At 47.8% G+C, this 21,355-nt stretch overlaps 1 protein-coding gene across 9 annotated transcripts in view; it reads left to right on the forward strand.

Moving 5' to 3' along the window:
- tmem181 (transmembrane protein 181) overlaps positions 1 to 21,355 on the forward strand; it is a 391,617-nt gene that overhangs the window by 287,163 nt on the left and 83,099 nt on the right. For all 9 annotated transcript variants that reach the window (XM_072502600.1, XM_072502554.1, XM_072502568.1 and 6 more), the window contains 2 exons: positions 5,479 to 5,570; positions 17,834 to 17,891. In XM_072502600.1, the coding sequence (XP_072358701.1) occupies positions 5,479 to 5,570; positions 17,834 to 17,891 (150 nt within the window). The remainder of the gene's footprint in view (positions 1 to 5,478; positions 5,571 to 17,833; positions 17,892 to 21,355) is intronic.

The following is a 21,355-nucleotide window of genomic DNA, read 5'->3' on the forward strand; positions in this document are numbered from 1 at the left end:
ACGGAGAATTCGGCCGAACGTCTTTAGGCTTCTTCTTTTCATATTTTGAATCATCCTTTTTTTACATTTAGGGGCAATTTAGCATGGCCAATTCACTACCCTGCACATCGTTGGGTTGTGGGGGTGAGACCCATGCTGCCACAGGGAGGAGTGCAAACTCCACACAAACAGTGACCTGGAGCCGGGATCAAACCCGGGTCCTCAGTGCTGTGATTTTGAATCATCCTTACTTTCTACATACTGTGGCCCTATTTGCCTCTTGCCCTTGATTATCCTATCTACCATCTTTGCATTTTACTGTTCGTTCTTTTATTACTGTCCGTGTTTCTCTTTCCTGTCTCCCTGCTTTGGTTCCCATCCACTGCCATTCTAGTTTCAACCCTCCATAACACACTAGCAAATGTTTGTCCCAGCACATCAGTTCCAGTCCTGCCCAGGTGTAACCTGTCCAGTTTGTACTGGTCCCATCTCCCCCAGAACCAGTCCCAGTGCCCCAGAAATCTGAAACCCTCCCCCTTACACCAACTTTCCAGCTACGTATTCATTCGATATATCCTGCTGTTTCTACTCTGACTAGCACGTGACTACTTGTAGTAATCCTGAGATCACCACCTTTGAGGTCTTACTTTTTAACTTGCTTCCTACTTCTGCTTTTAGGACCTCATCCCTTTTTTAACCTATGTTATTGGTAGTGATGTCCACCACAACCACTGGCTGTTCGCCTTCTTCCTTATGTTCTGTAGCTGCTCTGAGACATCCTTGATCTGAGCACCCGGGAGGCAACATATCATCCTGGAGTCTTGTTTGCGGCCACAAAAATGTCTATATATTCCCCTTAAATTGAATCCCCTGCACTTATTGCATTCCCACACTTTTTACTCCTGTGTGCAGCAGAGCCAACCATGGTGCAACAAAATTGGCTGTTGCTGCTTTCCCAGAGAGGTCATTCACCACAACCGTATCCAAAGCGGTATATCTGTTTTGCAGAGGAATGGCCACAGGATATCCCTGCACTGCCAATCTAGTCTTCCTGCTCTGCCTCATGGTCACCCATTCCCTTTCTGCCTGTGGACTCTTAACCTGTGGTGTAACCACCTCTCATTACATACTATCCACAATACTCTCCGCTCCCGGATGCTCCAGAGTGTCCCCAGTCACCACTCCAGCTCCAAAACCTGCCTTCCATGAGCTACAACTGGAGAAACTTCCTGCACACATGCTGGCCCTGGGCAGTGCAAATGTGCCCGGTTTCCCACATGAAGGAGGAGCAAACCTTGGATTTAAATTCTCCTGACATTACTTATCTCTTTGGATTAGACCTTTAAAGGACTCTTAAAATAAGATAAAAACAAGCACTTTAGGTCCCTTCTTCAATTGACTTTGTTAATACAGAATATAGCCATTAAAAATTATAAGCTACTAAAGGAAGACTTCACAAATTATAAACAATAATAGTAGTATAAATACTCACCTTCTGCACTTGAGCAATCAGCAGCCTCCACTTGCCCCACGTCACTTTTGAATCCTGACTTCACTTTAGGAGCTCCACCTCGGGATTGAGTGAAGATACTCTGTGCTTCTCCTTTTAAGTTTCCCCACTGCTCTACTTGGCTGCTGCTCACCACATTTACTTTTCTTTGACCTCAGGTTCTCTGTACTGTAAGAGTTACTTAAAGCCCCTCTTTCCCTTTATATTCCAAATTTCCCAAGACATTACTTTTCTTTTAACCAGCAAAGGTACTCAATCCTACTCACAAATCAGAGAAAAGGAGGGACTGATCACCTCCTCCCTCTTTCACCTAACTCCCTGTTTCATCAAACTCCAACTGCACTCTGATGTAACAGGACAGCACTAAAAGAACAAAGAAAAGTGCAGCACAGGAACAGGCCCTTTGGCCAAGCCTAACCTAAAACCTTCAGAATCTAGGTATCTAGGCATAGACTATTTTCTAAACGAGGAAATGCTTCGGAAAGCAGAAGCACAAAGGGACTTGGGAGTCCTTGTTAACGATTCTATTAAGGTTAATGTGCAGGTTCAGTCGGCAGTTAAGAAGGCAAATGCAAAGTTAGCATTCATGTCAAGAGAGCTGGAATACAAGACCAGGGATGTACTTCTGAGGCTGTATAAGGCTCTGGTCAGACCCCATTTGGAGTATTGGGAGCAGTTTTGGGCCCCATATCGAAGGGAGGATGTGCTGGCCTTGGAAAGGGTCCAGAGGAGGTTCACCAGAATGATCCCTGGAATGAAGAACTTGTCGTAAGAGGAACGTTTGAGGACTCTGCATCTGTACTCGTTGGAGTTTAGAAGGATGAGAGGGGATCTTATTGAAACGTACAAGATACTGCGAGGCCTGGATAGAGTGGACGTGGGGAGGATGTTTCCACTTGTAGGAAAAACTAGAAGCAGAGGACACCATCTCAGATTAAAGGGACGATCCTTTAAAACAGAGATGAGGAGGAATTTCTTCAGCCAGAGGGTGATGAATCTGTGGAACTCTTTGCCGCAGAAGGCTGTGGAGACCAATTCACTGAGTGTCTTTAGGACAGAGATAGATAGGTTCTTGATTAATAAGGGGATCAGGGGCTATGATTGAATGGCGGAGCAGACTCAATGGGCCAAGCGGCCTAATTTTGCTCCTATGTCTTATGGAAGACCAGAAGGCATGCCTTGTCCTCCCGTTAGCATGTTTCCTCCTCCTTAGGATGAATTTCTATTGTGCCTCCCTAATAATCCCCAAAAACTCCTGCCATTGCTGTTCCACTGTCTTTCCTGCTGGGCTCCTTTTCCAATCAACTCTGGCCAGCTCCTCACTCATGTCTTTGCAGATACCCTTATTTAATTGTAATACTGTTACATCTGATTGCAGCTTTTCCCTCTCAAACTGCAGGGTAAATTATATCATATTGTGGTCACTGCTCCCTAAGGGTTCCTTCACTTTAGGTTCCCTAATCAAGTCTCTCTCATTACACATCACCAAATCCAGAATTGCCTGGTTCCCTAGTAGGCTCTGTCACAAGCTGCTCCAAAAAGACATCTCTAAGACATTCCACAAATTCCTTTTCTTAGGACCAGCCTGATTTTCCCAGTCCACCTGCATATTTCTGTCCCCCATGGTTATTGTAATATTGCCTTTTTGCAAGCCTTTTCTATGTCCTGATTTATTTTCTGCCCCACATCCTGACTACTGCTAAGACATAGATGTTTAAGCAATGTACCTTTAAGAAAACAATGATGTCAGAGAGTGGGTGGAGCTGAAGTCAGGTCAGCCATCTTGCAGTTTAGTTTTGCAGTTTGAAAATAGCTTGGGAGTGTCTGTGTTTGCAGTGAGCTGGATCTCTGCCATGAAAGACTATCTCTGGATCATTTGGGTGATTTAAACTCAAAATAGTAAAGCATTTAACCTGATGTGATTCTGTTTAAAGATGTTAAGTCTCTTGGAAGTTTAAAGGAACATTTTGAGGAATTATTTACTGTTGCAATATTTTTGGAGTTATATTTGAAGTAAGGGGTGTTCAGAGATCCAATGTTTATTGAAGATGTTAAGTTGAGTTCATGGAATAAACAGTGTTTTCTGTTTAAAAACCCACGTGTCCATAATTGTAATCTCACACCGAGGGAACATGCCGAGTGCTCGGAAAAGCAACAAATACATTAAAGGGAGAGGTTGGTTGAACTCCATGATACATTTTGGGGTTCTGAAAATGCCTCGCCCATAACATTCCACAAATTCCTTTTCTTGGGACCCACTACCAACCTGATTTTCCCAGTCCACCTGCATATTTCTGTCCACCATGATTGTAATATTGCCTTTTTACAAGCCTGATTTATTTTCTGCCCCACATCCTGACTACTGCTAGGGGGGCTGTAAATAACTCCCATCAGGGTCTTTTTACCTTTATGATTCCAAAACTCGACCCACAGAGATTCTATGCCTTTTGATCCTCTATCACTCTTTTCTGTCGATTTAATTTCATCCCTTACTAACAATGCAACCCCGCCTCCTTTGACCATCTGTCTGTCCTTTCGATAGGACATATATCCTTGGATATTTAGATCCCAGCCCTGATCTCCTTGCAGCCACGTCTCTGTTCTGTGATGCCCACAACATCGTATTGGCCAATTTCAATGTGCGCAACAAGCTCATTTACCTTGTTCCGTATACTGCGTGCATTTAGGTACAACACCCTCAATCCTGCATTGGCCATCTCCCTTCTCACACTCTCCTCAGTCACTGTACCTGCACTGTGGCCCTTTTTGATTTTTGACGATGGCTTCTCTGCCTTACACTTCCCTCCTTGCTGCTTTTTGTTTCTGGCGCCTCCGACTTCCTGCATCGGTTCCCACCTCCCTGTCCCTCTATTTCCATCCTATTCATGTATTTGTCAAGACACCCCTTAAACATCACTACCGTACCTGCCTCCACCACCACCCACGACAGCAAGTTCCAGGCGTCCACTACCCTCTGTGTAAAAAAACGTCCATTACACTTGTCCTCTAAACTTTGTCCCTTGCATCTTAAATCCTATGTCCCCTAGCAATTCACTCTTTCACTCTGGGAAGAGGTTTCTGACTATCCACTCTGTCCATGTCCCTCATAACTTTGTAGACTTCCATCAGGTTGCCTCTCAACCTCTGTCGTTCCAGTGAGAAAAAACTGAGTTCATCCAACCTCTCCTCATAGCTAATGCCCTCCTTACCAGGCAACATCCTGGTAAACCTCTTCTATACCCTCTCCAAACCTTCCGCATCCTTCTGATAGTTTGGTGACCAGAATTAAACACCAAGTTCTAAATGTGACCTAACTAACAACATGACTTGCCAATTTTTATACTCAATGTGCGGCTGATTAAGGCAAGCATGCCTTATGTCTCTTGACTGCCTTCTCCACCTGCGTTGTCATTTTCAGTGACCTGTGAACCTGTACAGCCAGATCCCTCTGCTTGTCAATACTCTTAAGGTTCAGCCATTTAATGTATATTTCCCATCTGTATTAGACCTTCCAAAATGCATTACCTCACATTTGTCCGGAATGAACTCCATCTGCTTTCTCTCCGCCCAAGTCTCCAACCGATTAGTTGATAAATGCATAATAGTAAACAGGAAATAGAAAAAAGATGGAGATAATAGGAGGGAGCCCAGAGTTAAAAGTGGAGGCCCCAAGGTGGAATAATGATGGTTTAGGTATGATAGGGCATCAATAAACCTTTGTCCGAGTTTAGAGACCAGTGCAGTGAGTGAAATGTGGAAGCTATTTGAGGGTGGGGTGTCAGAAGCTCTGATGGAGGTGTTTTCACGGGAATGAAGATTCAGGGGTTACAGACGGGGGTCAGTTGAAGTATAGGAATATGATGGCAGTGTTGGCGGGCACCCAAAAAATCCAGAGGCAGCCCAGGGAAGTGATTTTCTGACTAGCACTTGTTGATATTATGGATTTGTTCAAATCTAATTAACTGTGTGTATTTTGATTTCCCACTCAGGGAGAAAGGAATTTCATGACTTTCTATTTGCCCAAACTGTTGATTGTTGGTCTCCTTTGGCTGGCTGCAGTGACACTAGGGATTTGGCAGACGTAAGTAGCAGTAATTTTATAAGTGTTTACTTAGAGTCTTTAACCAAAACGTGTTAAAGTTATTTGCAGATTAACAGTTTTGTATGACACAGATTCCATATTCTGTTACCCAGCTTGGACATAACAGCTTTTGTGATAATTTTAGCATCAAATGACAGTTTGCTCGTAATTTGAGAGTTTAGATATGTGAAGCTATCAACACCCTTGGGCATCAGATAGTCAGAGCTGATATATGGGTGGTAAGCAACATCTTGGACATGACATTTATCTTTCAAATTCAGTTGGTCAAACCAAACTCTTCACAGGCATGTAAGACTCTGTCCATTTGCCATCAAGTCTTCCTTAGTATAGAATGCTAGTGTAGCATCATCAGCATAGAGCAAATCTCTGACGAGGACAGCACACTTTTGTCTTGAATTTCAAGTATCCACGGTTGATCAATGTTCCATCAGTTCTGCTGTATAAGTGGACACCCTCTGTTGATAAGCTGAAGTTATGACAGCAGCAAAGAGAACAATATGCGAAGGAGTATCTGTACCAGAACTCAAGCTTACCACAAATATCAAGGTTCTCTTATATTGCAACATCAAAGCTAACCTTACCTATCATTTTGTCATGGAAGGAGGATCACACTGAGCAACTTCATCAGGCAGCCAGTTTTCTCAAGCACCTTGGGCGGGATTCCCCGAGCCCCCCCCCCCCCCCCCCCCCCCCCAGGCCGCGTGGTCGGAGAATCGCCGGGGGGCGGCGTGAATCGCGCCCCAGCCGGCTGCCGAATTCTCCGGCCCCCCCAAAATCCCGCTGACGTGAATCGCGCCGCCCGCCTCGGAGAATGGTGAGGACCGACGCGACGCTATGGGCCCCGGGTCCACACGTCGGCGTTAATTAAACCATCTATTTAACGGTGTCACCCAGTTGTGATGACTGACGCTGGCCAGCACGGAGGTAGGTCTTGGCATGGAGCAGCCACGGGATAAGTGACTGCACGGCCGCAGTTGGTGGGGAGGGGGGGAGGTTGTGTGGAGTGGGGAGGTTGTGTGGAGTGGGGAGGTTGTGTGGAGTGGGGAGGTTGTGTGGAGTGGGGAGGTTGTGTGGAGTGGGGAGGTTGTGTGGAGTGGGGAGGTTGTGTGGAGTGGGGAGGTTGTGTGGAGTGGGGAGGTTGTGTGGAGTGGGGGGGGTTGTGTGGAGTGGGGGGGGTTGTGTGGAGTGGGGGGGGTTGTGTGGAGTGGGGGGGGTTGTGTGGAGTGGGGGGGGTTGTGTGGAGTGGGGGGGGTTGTGTGGAGTGGGGGGGGTTGTGTGGAGTGGGGGGGGTTGTGTGGAGTGGGGGGGGTTGTGTGGAGTGGGGGGGGGTTGTGTGGAGTGGGGGGGGAGTTGTGTGGAGTGGGGGGGTTGTGTGGAGTGGGGGGGTTGTGTGGAGTGGGGGGGGTTGTGTGGTGTGGGTGGAGTAGGGGGGTTGTGTGGAGTGGGGGGGTTGTGTGGAGTGGGGGGGTTGTGTGGAGTGGGGGGGTTGTGTGGAGTGGGGGGGTTGTGTGGAGTGGGGGGGTTGTGTGGAGTGGGGGGGTTGTGTGGAGTGGGGGGGTTGTGTGGAGTGGGGGGGTTGTGTGGAGTGGGGGGGTTGTGTGGAGTGGGGGGGCTTGTGTGGAGCGGGGGGGGTTGTGTGGAGCAGGGGGGGTTGTGTGGGGGTTGTGTGGAGCGGGGGGGGTTGTGTGGAGCGGGGGGGGTTGTGTGGAGCGGGGGGGGTTGGGTGGAGTAGGGGGGTTGTGTGGAGTGGGGGGGTTGTGTGGAGCGGGGGGGGGTTGTGTGGAGCTGGGGGGGTTGTGTGGAGCGGGGGGGGTTGTGTGGAGCGGGGGGGGTTGGGTGGAGTAGGGGGGTTGTGTGGAGTGGGGGGGTTGTGTGGAGTGGGGGGGTTGTGGAGTGGGGGGGGTTGTGTGGAGCGGGGGGGGTTGTGTGGAGCGGGGGGGGTTGTGTGGAGCGGGGGGGGTTGTGTGGAGCGGGGGGGGTTGTGTGGAGCGGGGGGGTTGTGTGGAGCGGGGGGGTTGTGTGGAGCGGGGTGTACTCCACTTGTGACTGAACTCCATTCTGAACATTTCCCATCAACCACCACCCTCTGTCTTCTTTCAGCTAGCCAATTTCTGATCCACATCTCTAAATCACCCTCAATCCCCAGCCTCCGTATTTTCTGCAATAGCCTACTGTGGGGAACCTTATCAAACGCTTTGCTGAAATCCATATACACCACATCAACTGCTCTACCCTCGTCTACCTGTTCAGTCACCTTCTCAAAGAACTCGATAAGGTTTGTGAGGCATGACCTACCCTTCACAAAGCCATGCTGACTATCCCTGATCATATTATTCTTATCTAGATGATTATAAATCTTGTCTCTTATAATCCCCTCCAAGACTTTACCCACTACAGACGTGAGGCCCACCGGTCTATAGTTGCCGGGGTTGTTTCTGCTCCCCTTTTTGAACAAAGGGACCACATTTGCTATCCTCCAGTCCTCTGGCACTATTCCTGTAGCCAATGATGACATAAAAATCAAAGCCAATGGTCCAGCAATCTCTTCCCTGGCCTCCCAGAGAATCCTAGGATAAATCCCATCAGGTCCCGGGGACTTATCTATTTTCAGCCTGTCCAGAATTGCCAACACCTCTTCCCTGCGTACCTCAATGCCCTCTAATCTATTAGCCTGGGGCTCAGCATTCTCCTCCACAACATTATCTTTTTCCTGAGTGAATACTGACGAAAAATATTCATTTAGTATCTCGCCTATCTCTTCAGACTCCACACACAACTTCCCATCCCTGTCCTTGACTGGTCCTACTCTTTCCCTAGTCATTCGCTTATTCCTGACATACCTATAGAAAGCTTTTGGGTTTTCCTTGATCCTTCCTGCCAAATACTTCTAATGTCCCCTCCTTGCTCGTCTTAGCTCTCTCTTTAGATCCTTCCTCGCTACCTTGTAACTATCCATCGCCCCAACTGAAACTTCACACCTCATCTTCACATAGGCCTCCTTCTTCCTCTTAACAAGAGATTCCACTTCTTTGGTAAACCACGGTTCCATCGCTCGGCGCCTTCCTCCCTGCCTGACCGGTACATATTTATCAAGAACACGCAGTAGCTGATCCTTGAACAAGCTCCACTTATCCAGTGTGCCCAACACTTGCAGCCTACTTCTCCACCTTATCCCCCCCAAGTCACGTCTAATGGCATCATAATTGCCCTTCCCCCAGCTATAACTCTTGCCCTGCGGTGTATACCTATCCCTTTCCATCATTAACGTAAACGTCACTGAATTGTGGTCACTGTCCCCAAAGTGCTCTCCTACCTCCAAATCCAACACCTGGCCTGGTTCATTACCCAAAACCAAATCCAACGTGGCCTCGCCTCTTGTTGGCCTGTCAACAAACTGTGTCAGGAAACCCTCCTGCACACACTGTACAAAAAACGACCCATCTAATGTACTCGAACTATATATTTTCCAGTCAATATTTGGAAAGTTAAAGTCTCCCATAATAACTACCCTGTTACTTTCGCTCTTATCCAGGATCATCCTCGCCATCCTTTCCTCTACATCCCTAGAACTATTTGGAGGCCTATAGAAGACTCCCAACAGTGTGACCTCTCCTTTCATGTTTCTAACCTCAGCCCATACTACCTCGGAAGATGAGTCCCCATCTAGCATCCTCTCAGCCACCGTAATACTGCTCTTGACTAGCAGCGCCACACCTCCCCCTCTTTTGCCTCCTTCTCTGAGCTAAACCCCGGAACTTGCAACATCCATTCCTGTCCCTGCTCTATCCATGTCTCCGAAATGGCCACAACATCGAAGTCCCAGGTACCAACCCATGCTGCCAGTTCCCCTACCTTATTTCGTATACTCCTGGCATTGAAGTAGACACACTTCAAACCACCTACCTGAACACTGGCCCCCTCCTGCGACGTCGAATCTGAGCTCCTGACCTCTATACTCTCATTCTCCCTTACCCTAAAACTACAATCCAGGTTCCCATGCCCCTGCTGCATTAGTTTAAACCCCCCCAAAGAGCACTAACAAATCTCCCCCCCAGGATATTTGTGCCCCTCAGGTTCAGATGTAGACCATCCTGTCTGTAGAGGTCCCACCTTCCCCAGAAAGAGCCCCAGTTATCCAGAAATCTGAATCCCTCCTGCCTGCACCATCCCTGTAGCCACGTGTTTAATTGCTCTCTCTCCCTATTCCTCATCTCACTATCACGTGGCACGGGCAACAACCCAGAGATAACAACTCTGTTTGTTCTAGTTCTGAGCTTCCATCCTAGCTCCCTGAAAGCCTGCCTGACATCCTTGTCCCCTTTCCTACCTATGTCGTTAGTGCCAATGTGGACCACGACTTGGGGCTGCTCCCCCTCCCCCCTAAGGACCCGGAAAACACGATCCGAGACATCACGTACCCTTGCACCTGGGAGGCAACATACCAAACGTGAGTCTCTCTCGCTCCCACAAAATCTCCGATCTGTGCCCCTGACTATTGAGTCCCCAATTACTAATGCTCTGCTCCTCTCCCCCCTTCCCTTCTGAACAACAGGGACAGACTCCGTGCCAGAGGCCCGTACCCCATGGCTTACCCCTGGTAAGTCCCCCCCCCCCCCCCCCCCCCACAAGTATCCAAAGCGGTATACTTGTTTCTCAGGGGAACGACCGCAGGGGATCCCTGCACTGACTGCTTTTTCCCAGTCCCTCTTACAGTTACCCATCTATCTCCAATCTTTGGTGTAACTAATTCCCTGAAGCTGCTATCTATGACCCCCTCTGCCTCCCGAATGATCCGAAGTTCTTCCAACTCCAGCTCCAGTTCCCTAACTCGGTCTTGGAGGAGCTGGAGATGGCAGCACTTCCTGCAGGTAAAATCAGCAGGGACACTAACGGCATCCCTCACCTCAAACATCCTGCAGGAGGAACATTGCACTCCCTTCCCTGCCATCCCTCTAACTTTCTACCAAGATCTGGCTAACAACTAAATTAAATTTTTTTATAAAAAAAAAATAATAACAATAATAAAATATGGTACTTAACTCACACCAAAGGGTTTTATTATTAGGTTAGAGGAGGAGGGCGGGTGGGAGACACTACATGTGTAGTGTCTCGGGTTTCCTCTCCACCAGAATTTATTGGTGAGGGTCTTCCCAGAAGTCCGCGGGTCTACTTCCTGTTCCCGCCTTAAACACTAAAATTTTTTTTAACAAAAACAGCAAAGAGGGACCGAAAACGGGACCAGGTAAGTGTTTTTAAAGGAGAGACTTACCTCCCAGAAATCACTTCCGCACTGCCCCCGCTGAAATGGACTAGCCTGCTCCGCTCCTGCTGAAATCGACTGGGCCTGCAAGGTAAGGAAGTTGTTAATCAGTACTTACCTCACCCAGGCAGCGACCTTTTAAACTGTCCCCTCTGCCTCGCAGCTCCCGCGCTTTTTCAAACTCCCACGCTGTTTCTAAGGTCCCGGCTCTCTCTCTCTCCCGAACTAACAGCTGACCTGCAAGGTAAGGAAGTTGTTCATTAGTGAGGTGAGCTCGGAGCACCACTTTAAACGGCATGAGTCTTAAACTAGCACAAGAGGAGGTGGAGTTGGCCCTACTCAGTGCTTCGCTCCAGAGTCCCCAACCCACTTCCATCCCCAGTTCATCCTCCCATTTTCACCTGGCTCCATCCAGTGGTATTCTTGCCCTTTCCAGCAACCGTTCATAGTTGTCCCCACAGCTCCCCCCCCTCCTTACTGTTCATGTTTATTAGCTCCTCCAGTAATGTGTTCCTCCGGGCTCCAGAGTAATTTAGCGTCTCCTTACGTTGAAAGTGTTTAAGTTGAAGATGCCTGCGTTCCTGTTCTGTCAATAGTTCCAGGTCTTCTGTCAGTTCCGGAATTGCCTGGAATGGAGAGTAGGTCTTACGAGGAAAGGTTGAGGGTGCTAGGCCTTTTCTCATTAGAGCGGAGAAGGATGAGGGGCGACTTGATAGAGGTTTATAAGATGATCAGGGGAATAGATAGAGTAGACAGTCAGAGACTTTTTCCCCGGGTGGAACAAACCATTACAAGGGGACATAAATTTAAGGTCAAAGGTGGAAGATATAGGAGGAATATCAGAGGTAGGTTCTTTACCCAGAGAGTAGTGGGGGCATGGAATGCACTGCCTGTGGAAGTAGCTGAGTCGGAAACATTAGGGACCTTCAAGCAGCTATTGGATAGGTACATGGATTACGGTAAAATGATATAGTGTAGATTTATTTGTTCTTAAGGGCAGCACGGTAGCATTGTGGATAGCACAATTGCTTCACAGCTCCATGGTCCCAAGTACGATTCCGGCTTGGGTCATTGTCTGTGCAGAGTCTGCACGTCCTCCCCGTGTCTGCGTGGGTTTCCTCCGGGTGCTCCAGTTTCCTCCCACAGTCCAAAGATGTGCGGGTTAGGTGAATTGGCCAATGATAAATTGCCCTTAATGTCCAAATTGCCCTTGGTGTTGGGTGGAGGTGTTGAGTTTGGGTGGGGTGCTCTTTCCAGGAGCCGGTGCCGACTCAGGGGGCCGAATGGCCTCCTTCTGCACTGTAAATTCAATGATAATCTATGATTAATCTAGGACAAAGGTTCAGCACAACATCGTGGGCCGAAGGGTTGTTCTGTGCTGTATTTTCTATGTTCTATGTTCACCCAAGGTTGCGAGTCTGTCCCCTATGTAAAAGTCCCTAACTGCTAACGTCCCCCTGTCCTGTCTCCATTTTGTAAAGCTGGCATCGAGCATGGCTGGTGGGAATTTGTGGTTATCACAGATGGGCCATGGAGGACATCTCCATTAGGCCGAAATGTTGTCTCATTTGGTTCCATGCCCTTAATGTGGCTATCACCACTGGGTAGGATGTGTATTTCGCCGGGGGGGGGGGGGGGGGGGGAGATGGGAGCGCTGCCGTAGCGATGCCATGGATGGTCGTTCCCTTGCATGAGGACTCCTTCAGCCCCACCCATTCCGTGTTGGGTTCTCGTATCCATCCCCTCACCATCTTGGCTGTGGCTGCCCAGTGGTTGTATTGCAGGTTCGGTAGGGCCAGACTGTCCATATTATCCCTCATTTGCAGTGTTAATTTAGGGCTCTTTGGGTTCTTACCCCCACCACACAAACACCATGATCATTCTGTCTATCCTTTGGAAAAAGGCCTTAAGGATGAAGATCGGTATGGCTCTAAACAGGAAGAGGAACCTCAGCAGTACATTTTGATCGTCTGCACCCTCCCCGCCAGGGAAAGCGGGAGTGCATCCCATCTCTGTAGGTCCTTTTTAACTTCCTCTGCCAGACTGGTCTGATTCCACTTGTGGATCTGTGTCCAGTCATAGGCTATCTGGATCCCCAGGTAGCGGAGTTTGCTTTGGGCTAGTTTGAATGGCAGTCCCTCCAGCTCTGTCCCTCCCCCATTGGGGATCACCGGGAATGCCTTGCTCTTGCCGAGGCTGAGTTTGTAGCCCGAGAAGGCTCCGAACTCTTCCAGAAGCTTCATGGTTACTTTCAGACCATTCTGTGGGTCTGAGATATAGAGGAGCAGGTCATCTGTGTAGATTGAAATTCTGTGCTCTCTGCCCCCTCTTTGGATCCCCTTCCAGCCTTTCGCATCTCGCAGAGCGATCGCTATGGACTCAATTGCCAGGTCGAACAGGAACAGGGACAGTGGGCATGCCTATCTCAATTTTAATTTGAAATTGTTCATTGTCTCTGCTACTACCACCATTGTATGCGGAGAACAAAGAACATACAGTGCAGAAGAAGACCATTCAGCCCATCGCGTCTGCACAGACCCACTGAAGCCCTCACTTCCACCATAACACCTAACCCAATAACCCCTCCTAACCTTTTTTGGACACTAAGGGCAATTTAGCGTGGCCAATCCACATAACCTGCACATCTTTGGACTGTGGGAGGAGTTCCAGATCATTATCACTCTGCATTAAAATGTTCTTCCTCACGTCCCCTTCATAGATTATCATAGATTTTACAGTGCAGAAGGAGGCCATTCGGCCCATCGAGTCTGCTCCGGCTCTTGGAAAGAGCACCCTACCCAAGGTCAACACCTCCACCCTATCCCTATAACCCAGTAACCCCACCCAACACTAAGGGCAATTTTGGACACTAAGGGCTATTTATCATGGCCAATCCACCTAATCTGCACATCTTTGGACTGTGGGAGGAAACCGGAGCACCCGGAGGAAACCCACGCACACACGGGGAGGATGTGCAGACTCCGCACAGACAGTGACCCAAGCCGGAATCGAACCTGGGACCCTGGAGCTGTGAAGCAATTGTGCTATCCACAATGCTACCGTGCTGCCCATTCTGTGTCTGTTGCCTAAAATTTGTGTCCCTAGTCCTTGTACCAGGATTAATGGGAACAACTTAACTTTGACTGTCTTATCTAAACCTATTGTAACCTTTTAACACCTCGATCAAATCTCACATCAGCGTCCTTTGCTACAAGGAGAAGAACTCCAGATTCTGTCTTGATTAGGTATATGGTGGACGCGTGGGCTTAAGTAGGGTGCTCTTTCCAAAGTGCAGACCCGATGGGCCGAATGGCCTCCTTCTGCAGTGTCAGGATTTTATGACTCTATGATTAACCTTATAGCTAAATTCCCTCAATCCTGGAACTATTCTGGTGAATCTCTTCTGCACTCTTTCAGGAATCTTCATATCCATTCTAAAGTTTTGTGAACCAATACACTGGTTGTTACCGAGCCAGAGCTTTACAGCATGTCATCTCTTCTTTAGTATTCAGTACCTCTATTTGCAAAGTCCAAGATCTTATATGCTTCACTAACTACTCGCTCAATTGATTGATATTATTCTCACTAATTGCTACAAACCCAAATTTGGTATTTTTTGCAAATTTTGACATTTTACTCTACTCCAATATCCAAGTCATTTACAGCTATGAAAAAAACAGAGGTCCTAGCACTTCGAGCCTCCTCCACCATCCAATATAATCATAACTAATCCTCTATCTTGACACCATGCTCCTTTGCTCTCTCCATTGCTCTGCCCCTTTAATCCTTTAGAGTCGGAAAATCTACCTATTTTTTTCTTAGGTTTATTCAGTGATTTGGCTTCCACAGTCTTCTGTTGTAGAGAATTCCACAGGTTCACCACCTCCCTAGTGAAGAGGTTTCTCCCCCCCTTCGTTCTAGATGACCTACACTGTCTCCTGAGACTGTGACCTCCCAACCAGAGGAAACCATTCTTGCATACAATTCCACCTTGTCAGAATTTTATATCTTTCAAGAGTTCCCCTGTCCTTCTTCTAAACTCAAGTATATCTTTTTTTTAGGTAAGGATACGAAAGGACATGTCTATTGAAGTTAAAAACTCACCACTATTCTTCGAATTCTCCCTATACCAAAAAGGGTCGATATTCTAAATGGTGAACAGGGATTCTCACTCCCTGACTCCTGTGCAGGCTTAGGTGGGTGCTATTCAGGTCAAACTATATTTTCAAGTTATCCCCCGGTATAACCCGTACCTTCACAGAAGAATTTTATCTACTTACCACTTAGTAGCATCGATCCTGGGTCCCGCATTGCTAAGGAAGTAAAGTAGACTTTGTAATAACCACTGTTTCAGGTTAAAACTTTTAATTTATTTTATTATTATATTTTTTCTTTTAAAAGATGCAATCACTGTTTTTACAGAAAAGTAAAAAGATCTTGCTTCTGGATTCTCCTGGTTGGTTGAAGAGACCTTCAGGTCCACCTTGACAATCACTTTTCTTGAGCTTTTGGTCTTCCTCAGATGGATTCACTGTTCTGCTCAGTTGCTATGCTCTATCTTTCCCATGTACCGAGTTATGAGAGCTGGCTCTGCTGGTTGTCCCCTTTCTTAGGGTATATATCCCCCTTCTAGCAGTTATTAAGTTTTTATGACTTTATTGTAAAGTAACTTTTATTTCACTTGGATTGTAAAAGGTACCTTTAATCTAAATTTTTCTAACACAACTAAGTATTCATTTTGAGCATGACCTCATCTCATAGATCTCTGATTACATTATATCCTTTCTGATGTTCAAAAATGCTTTGATTTCAAAGTGGTGTGACTTTTGATTCCTGTCATTTCTATAGTTTTATTATCAAATTGTGTCCCCAGCTCATAATTGTGACTTTGATTTGGGTCTAATTTGTGTTCTCGTAGACAGGTTATCTCCAACTTTCTTTAATTTACCTGATGTCAGCAGAACTTCACACCTATACATTTGTCACCTAATCACCTAATTCAACTAAAAACCTTATCCATTCTTTTCCATCTGCTTACTTAACTTCAATGAAGATGTGAAATATAGCTTTTAGCTTTATACTAAAAATTCAATCGGTTGTGAGTTAAAAGACTTGCCTCACATTGAAACATTTGTCACCTAATTCAACTGAAAACCTTATCCATTCTTTTCCATCTGCTTACCTAACTTGAAAAGGAGGTGCGAAACATTGCTTTTAGCTGTATACTAAAATTCACTCGATTGTGTCTTGAAAGACCTGCTTGTTTTGTTTGCTAAGCCTCTTGATTAACGCGATCTGCATTTTACAATCCTCTCCTGCAGCTGCTATTAACCCTTTGTGGGATTTTTCCCTACATTCTCTCATGCACTCTTAGATCAGGTATTGCCAGACCTCCATGTTTCAAATTACATATCTTTCCATATTTTCAATTACACTATTACCGTACATTCCCACACACCCATTTACCTTCATAGTGTTGCTCTCTTTGGTTGGCTCTTAATTTGGCTCTGTTTAATCACGTTTGCTCAAGAGTCGCCAGGTATCTTTCGACACCGCCACAAGGTTCAGAACCGAATACTGATCAATGACTCGATACACCAGTTAGTAAGTTCAAAAGCAATGCTCATTTATTTACACACAGTCAAATCTGCTCATGCATAAACTCTGCAAACTAAATTACCACTATTACTAAAGCCTATGCTTAGCTTCGGGTGCCCACTCAGTCAGAGGAACAATGGCCGTTGCTCGGTTCTGAGGCTGCTGGGTTGAGCTGTTTACAGGGTAGCAACTAGGAGCGTCTATCTCGTAGCATGCATTGACTTGGAACTTGGGTTCAATTCTGACCTTGGGTGACTGTGTGGAGTTTGCACTTTCTCTCCATGTCTGCGTGGGTTTCCTCCGGGTGTTCTGGTTTCCTCCCACAGTCCAATGATGTGCAGGTTAGGTGGATTGGGTACACTATCTTAAAAACTTTTTCCAATTAAGGGGCAATTTAGCATGGCCAATCCACCTACCCTGCATATCTTTGGGTTGTGGGGTGAGAACCACACTGACAATGGGAAAATGTGCAAACTCCACACTAACAGTGACCCAGGTCCAGGATCGAACCCGGGTCCTCGGCGCCATGAGGTAGCAGTGCTAACCACTGCGCCACCCTGCCGCCCCTGGATAGGCCATGCTATATTGACACTTGGTGTCCAAAAGGTGTGCAGGTTAGGTGAAGTTATAATGTGGGGGAGTGGGCCTAGGTAGGGTGTGCTTTTAGAGCGTCGGTGCAGACTTGATGGACCCCTTGTGTACTGAAAGAATTCTATGGCTCTACGGTTGCCTTTGAAATACTGATTATTCGTTACATTATACTGAAGACCATTTACTCTCCATTTGGATGCTAAGACTTGTTACTAATACTGTGGAGGCTTAATGGAGAATGTAATGTGTCAAGGCCTAATGAAAATTTCCAAGTGTATTATGTTATTAAATTCCGTTTCGTTTGAAATACCCAGTAAGTCAACCAGTATTCTGATGGAAACCTGATGATGGGCGGCATGGTAGCACAGTGAATAGCATGGTTGCTTCACAGCTCCAGGGTCCCAGGTTCGATTCTCGACTTGAGTCACTGTCTGTAGGGAGTCTGCACGTTCTCCCTGTGTCTACGTGGGTTTCCTCGGGTGCTCTGGTTTCCTCTCACAGTGCAAAGATGTGCAGGTTCGGTGGATTGACCATGCTAAATTGCCCTTAGTGTCCAAAAAAAGATAGGGTGGAGGTGTGGGCTTAACTAGGGTGCTCTTTCCAAGGGCCGATGCAGACTCGATGGGCCAAATTGCCTCCTTCTGAACTGTAAATTCTATGATGCACTCCCAAATTAACATAGTTTTTTCTTGTTAAAGATGCTGACCTGTTTTACTTTATCATTTTCTGTTTCATTTTGACTTCCAGTGCGGCTGTTTTCTTTTGTTTTAAACTCTCTTTGGAACTTTTTCAGAGTTAATGAGTTACGTGACCCAACATATCAATACAGAGTGGACACAAGCAACTTCCAGGTGACTACTTCTCCATTCTTAAAAGCTCATAAATGCAGCTCAGATAAACATTGTGAATATATACTCATGTAGTTAATTACAGTAAGAAGTACTTCAAGGAGAAGTGCTCTGAAAGCTAGTGATTTGAAACAAACCTGTTGGACTTTAACCTGGTGTTGTAAGACTTAAGACTTCTTAATGTGCTCACCCCAGTCCAACGCCGGCATCTCCACATCATGTAGTTAATGCCAGCACCCGAGGTTGGGCATTGTCTTTCAGCAATTAGTTTGTGTATTACAGTATGTAGTGACTGTTACAGACTGAAAAATGCATGACAGTAAGGGTTTGCTAGTAATTTTTATATTAAACTGATTCCAAAATAGATAACGGACTATGCAAATAAAAAGCTGCATTTGCACGTAATATTAAGATTGTCTTTGTAATTTTAGCTTGAGTTCTGTTTGCCGATGCAGAATTTTTTTTCTTTTTTAATATATTTATTAAAGTTTTTTAACACAATTTTTCTCCCTTACAAACAATAACCCCCCGTAACAGAAAAAAACGAGAAATCACGCAGAGCAAGATATATACATGGCAAAATGATATATTTACATAGCTTTGTACACTGGCCCTCACCCGTACGTGCCAGTTTCCCCAACCCTTCATGTTATCTCTTGCTCATCCACCCTCCCAGGCAGTCCCCCCTTTTCACCCCCCTCTCCCCCCCCCCCCCCCCTCCCAGGACGTCCCCACCCCACCCCCCCCACCCCCAAGGTTGCTGCTGCTGCTGACCGACCTTCCTCTAACGCTCCGCGAGATAGTCTAGGAACGGTTGCCACCGCCTGCAGAACCCCTGCGCAGACCCTCTCAAGGCGAACTTAATCCTCTCCAACTTTATGAACCCAGCCATATCATTTATCCAGGCCTCCAGGCTGGCGGGCTTCGCCTCCTTCCACATTAGCAAGATCCTTTGCCGGGCTACTAGGGACGCAAAGGCCAGAATGCCGGCCTCTTTCGCCTCCTGCACTCCCGGTTCGTCCACTACTCCAAATATTGCTAGCCCCCAGCTTGGTTTGACCCGGACTTTCACCACCTGAGATATTGCTCCCGCAACTCCTTTCCAGAACCCCTCCAGTGCCGGGCATGACCAAAACATATGGACATGGTTCGCCGGGCTTCCTGAGCACCTTCCACATCTGTCCTCCACCCCAAAGAACCTACTCAACCTCGCCCCCGTCAAGTGCGCTCTGTGGACCACCTTAAATTGTATCAGGCTGAGCCTGGCACACGAGGAGGAGGAATTAACCCTACCTAGGGCATCAGCCCACAGACCTTCCTCGATTTCCTCGTCCAGCTCCTCCTCCCATTTACCCTTCAACTCTTCTACCAGCACTTCCCCCTCTTCTTTCAACTCCTGGTGTATTTCCGACACCTTGCCCTCCCCGACCCATACACCCGAGATCCCCCTATCTTCATAGAATTTCATAGAATTTACAGTGCAGGAGGAGGCCATTCAGCCCATCGAGTCTGCACCGGCTCTTGGAAAGAGCACCCTACCCAAGGTCAACACCTCCACCCTATCCCCGTAACCCAGTAACCCCACCCAACACTAAGGGCAATTTTGGACACTAAGGGCAATTTATCATGGCCAATCCACCTAACCTGCACATCTTTAGACTGTGGGAGGAAACCGGAGCACCCGGAGGAAACCCACGCACACACGGGGAGGATGTGCAGACTCCGCACAGACCGTGACCCAAGCAGGAATCGAACCTGGGACCTTGGATCTGTGAAGCAATTGTGCTATCCACAATGCTACCGTGCTGCCCCTATTTTGAACTTCTTGTGCCGGGAGCAACAGGAATTCCATCACCTGTCGCCTAACAAAAGTCCTCACCTGCATATATCTAAAGGCATTTACCGGGGGTAACTCGAACTTCTCCTCCAGTGCCCCTAGGCTATCAAACGTCCCGTCAATGAACAGGTCCCCCATTCTTCCAATCCCCGCCCGATGCCAGTTCTGGAACCCCCCCGTCCATCTTCCCCGGGACAAACCGGTGGTTACCCCTGATCGGGGACCACACCGATGCTCCCATTGCACCCCGGTGCCGTCTCCACTGGCCCCAGATCCTTAGCGTTGCCGCCACCACCGGGCTCGTGGTATACTTTGTCGGCGCGAGCGGCAGCGGTGCCGTCACCAACGCCCCAAGGCTCGTTCCTTTACAGGACGCCATCTCCATCCTCTTCCATGCCGCCCCCTCTCCCTCCATAACCCACTTGCGGATCATCGCCACATTTGCTGCCCAGTAGTAGCTCCCCAGGTTTGGCAGCGCCAACCCTCCTCGGTCCCTACTGCGTTCCAGGAACCCTCTCCTCACTCTCGGGGTCTTCTTCGCCCACACAAACCCCATAATACTCCTGCCTACTCTCTTAAAAAAGGCCTTAGTGATCACGATGGGAAGGCACTGAAACACAAACAGAAACCTCGGAAGGACCACCATTTTGACCGACTGCACTCTACCCGCCAGCGAGAGCGGTAACATGTCCCATCTTTTGAAATCCTCCTCCATTTGCTCCACCAAACTCATCAGATTCAGTTTATGTAGAGTCCCCCAACTCCTGGCTATCTGGATCCCCAGATACCGAAAGCTCCCCTCCGCCCTCCTCAGCGGTAGGTCCCCTATCCCTCTTTCTTGGTCCCCCGCCTGTAATACAAAGAGCTCACGCTTCCCTACATTGAGCTTATAGCCCGAAAACTCCCCAAACTCCCTTAGAGTCTGCATGACCTCCACCATCCCCTCCATTGGATCTGCCACGTACAGCAACAGATCATCCGCATATAGTGACACCCGATGCTCTTCTCCCCCTCGGACCACCCCCCTCCATTTATTAGACTCCCTCAATGACATGGCCAATGGTTCGATCGCCAATGCGAACAACAGGGGGGACAGGGGTCCCTCGGTACAGTCGAAAGTACTCCGACCTCCACCGGTTCGTCACTACACTCGCCATCGGGGCTCTGTAAAGGAGCTTAACCCAATTGATAAACCCTACCCCGAACCCAAACCTACGCAGCACCTCCCAGAGGTACTCCCACTCTACTCGGTCAAAGGCCTTCTCCGCGTCCATAGCTGCCACTATCTCCGCCTTTCCCTCCTCCGATGGCATCATTATCACGTTTAAGAGCCGCCGCACATTGGTGTTTAGTTGCCTGCCCTTTACAAATCCCGTCTGGTCCTCGTGGATTACCCCCGGGACACAGTCCTCGATCCTCGTGGCCAGCACTTTTGCCAGCAACTTTGCATCCACATTGAGGAGCGAGATCGGCCTGTACGATACACATTGCAGTGGGTCCTTCTCCCGCTTTAGGATCAAAGAAATTGTCACTTCCGACATTGTCGGGGGCAGGGTCCCCTCCTCTCTTGCCTCACCAGTAGCGGGGCCAACAGATCTGCATCCTTCCTGTAGAACTCCACCGGGAATCC

The sequence above is a fragment of the Scyliorhinus torazame genome, chromosome 1 (genome assembly GCF_047496885.1).
Source record: "Scyliorhinus torazame isolate Kashiwa2021f chromosome 1, sScyTor2.1, whole genome shotgun sequence".
NCBI lineage: Eukaryota > Metazoa > Chordata > Chondrichthyes > Carcharhiniformes > Scyliorhinidae > Scyliorhinus > Scyliorhinus torazame.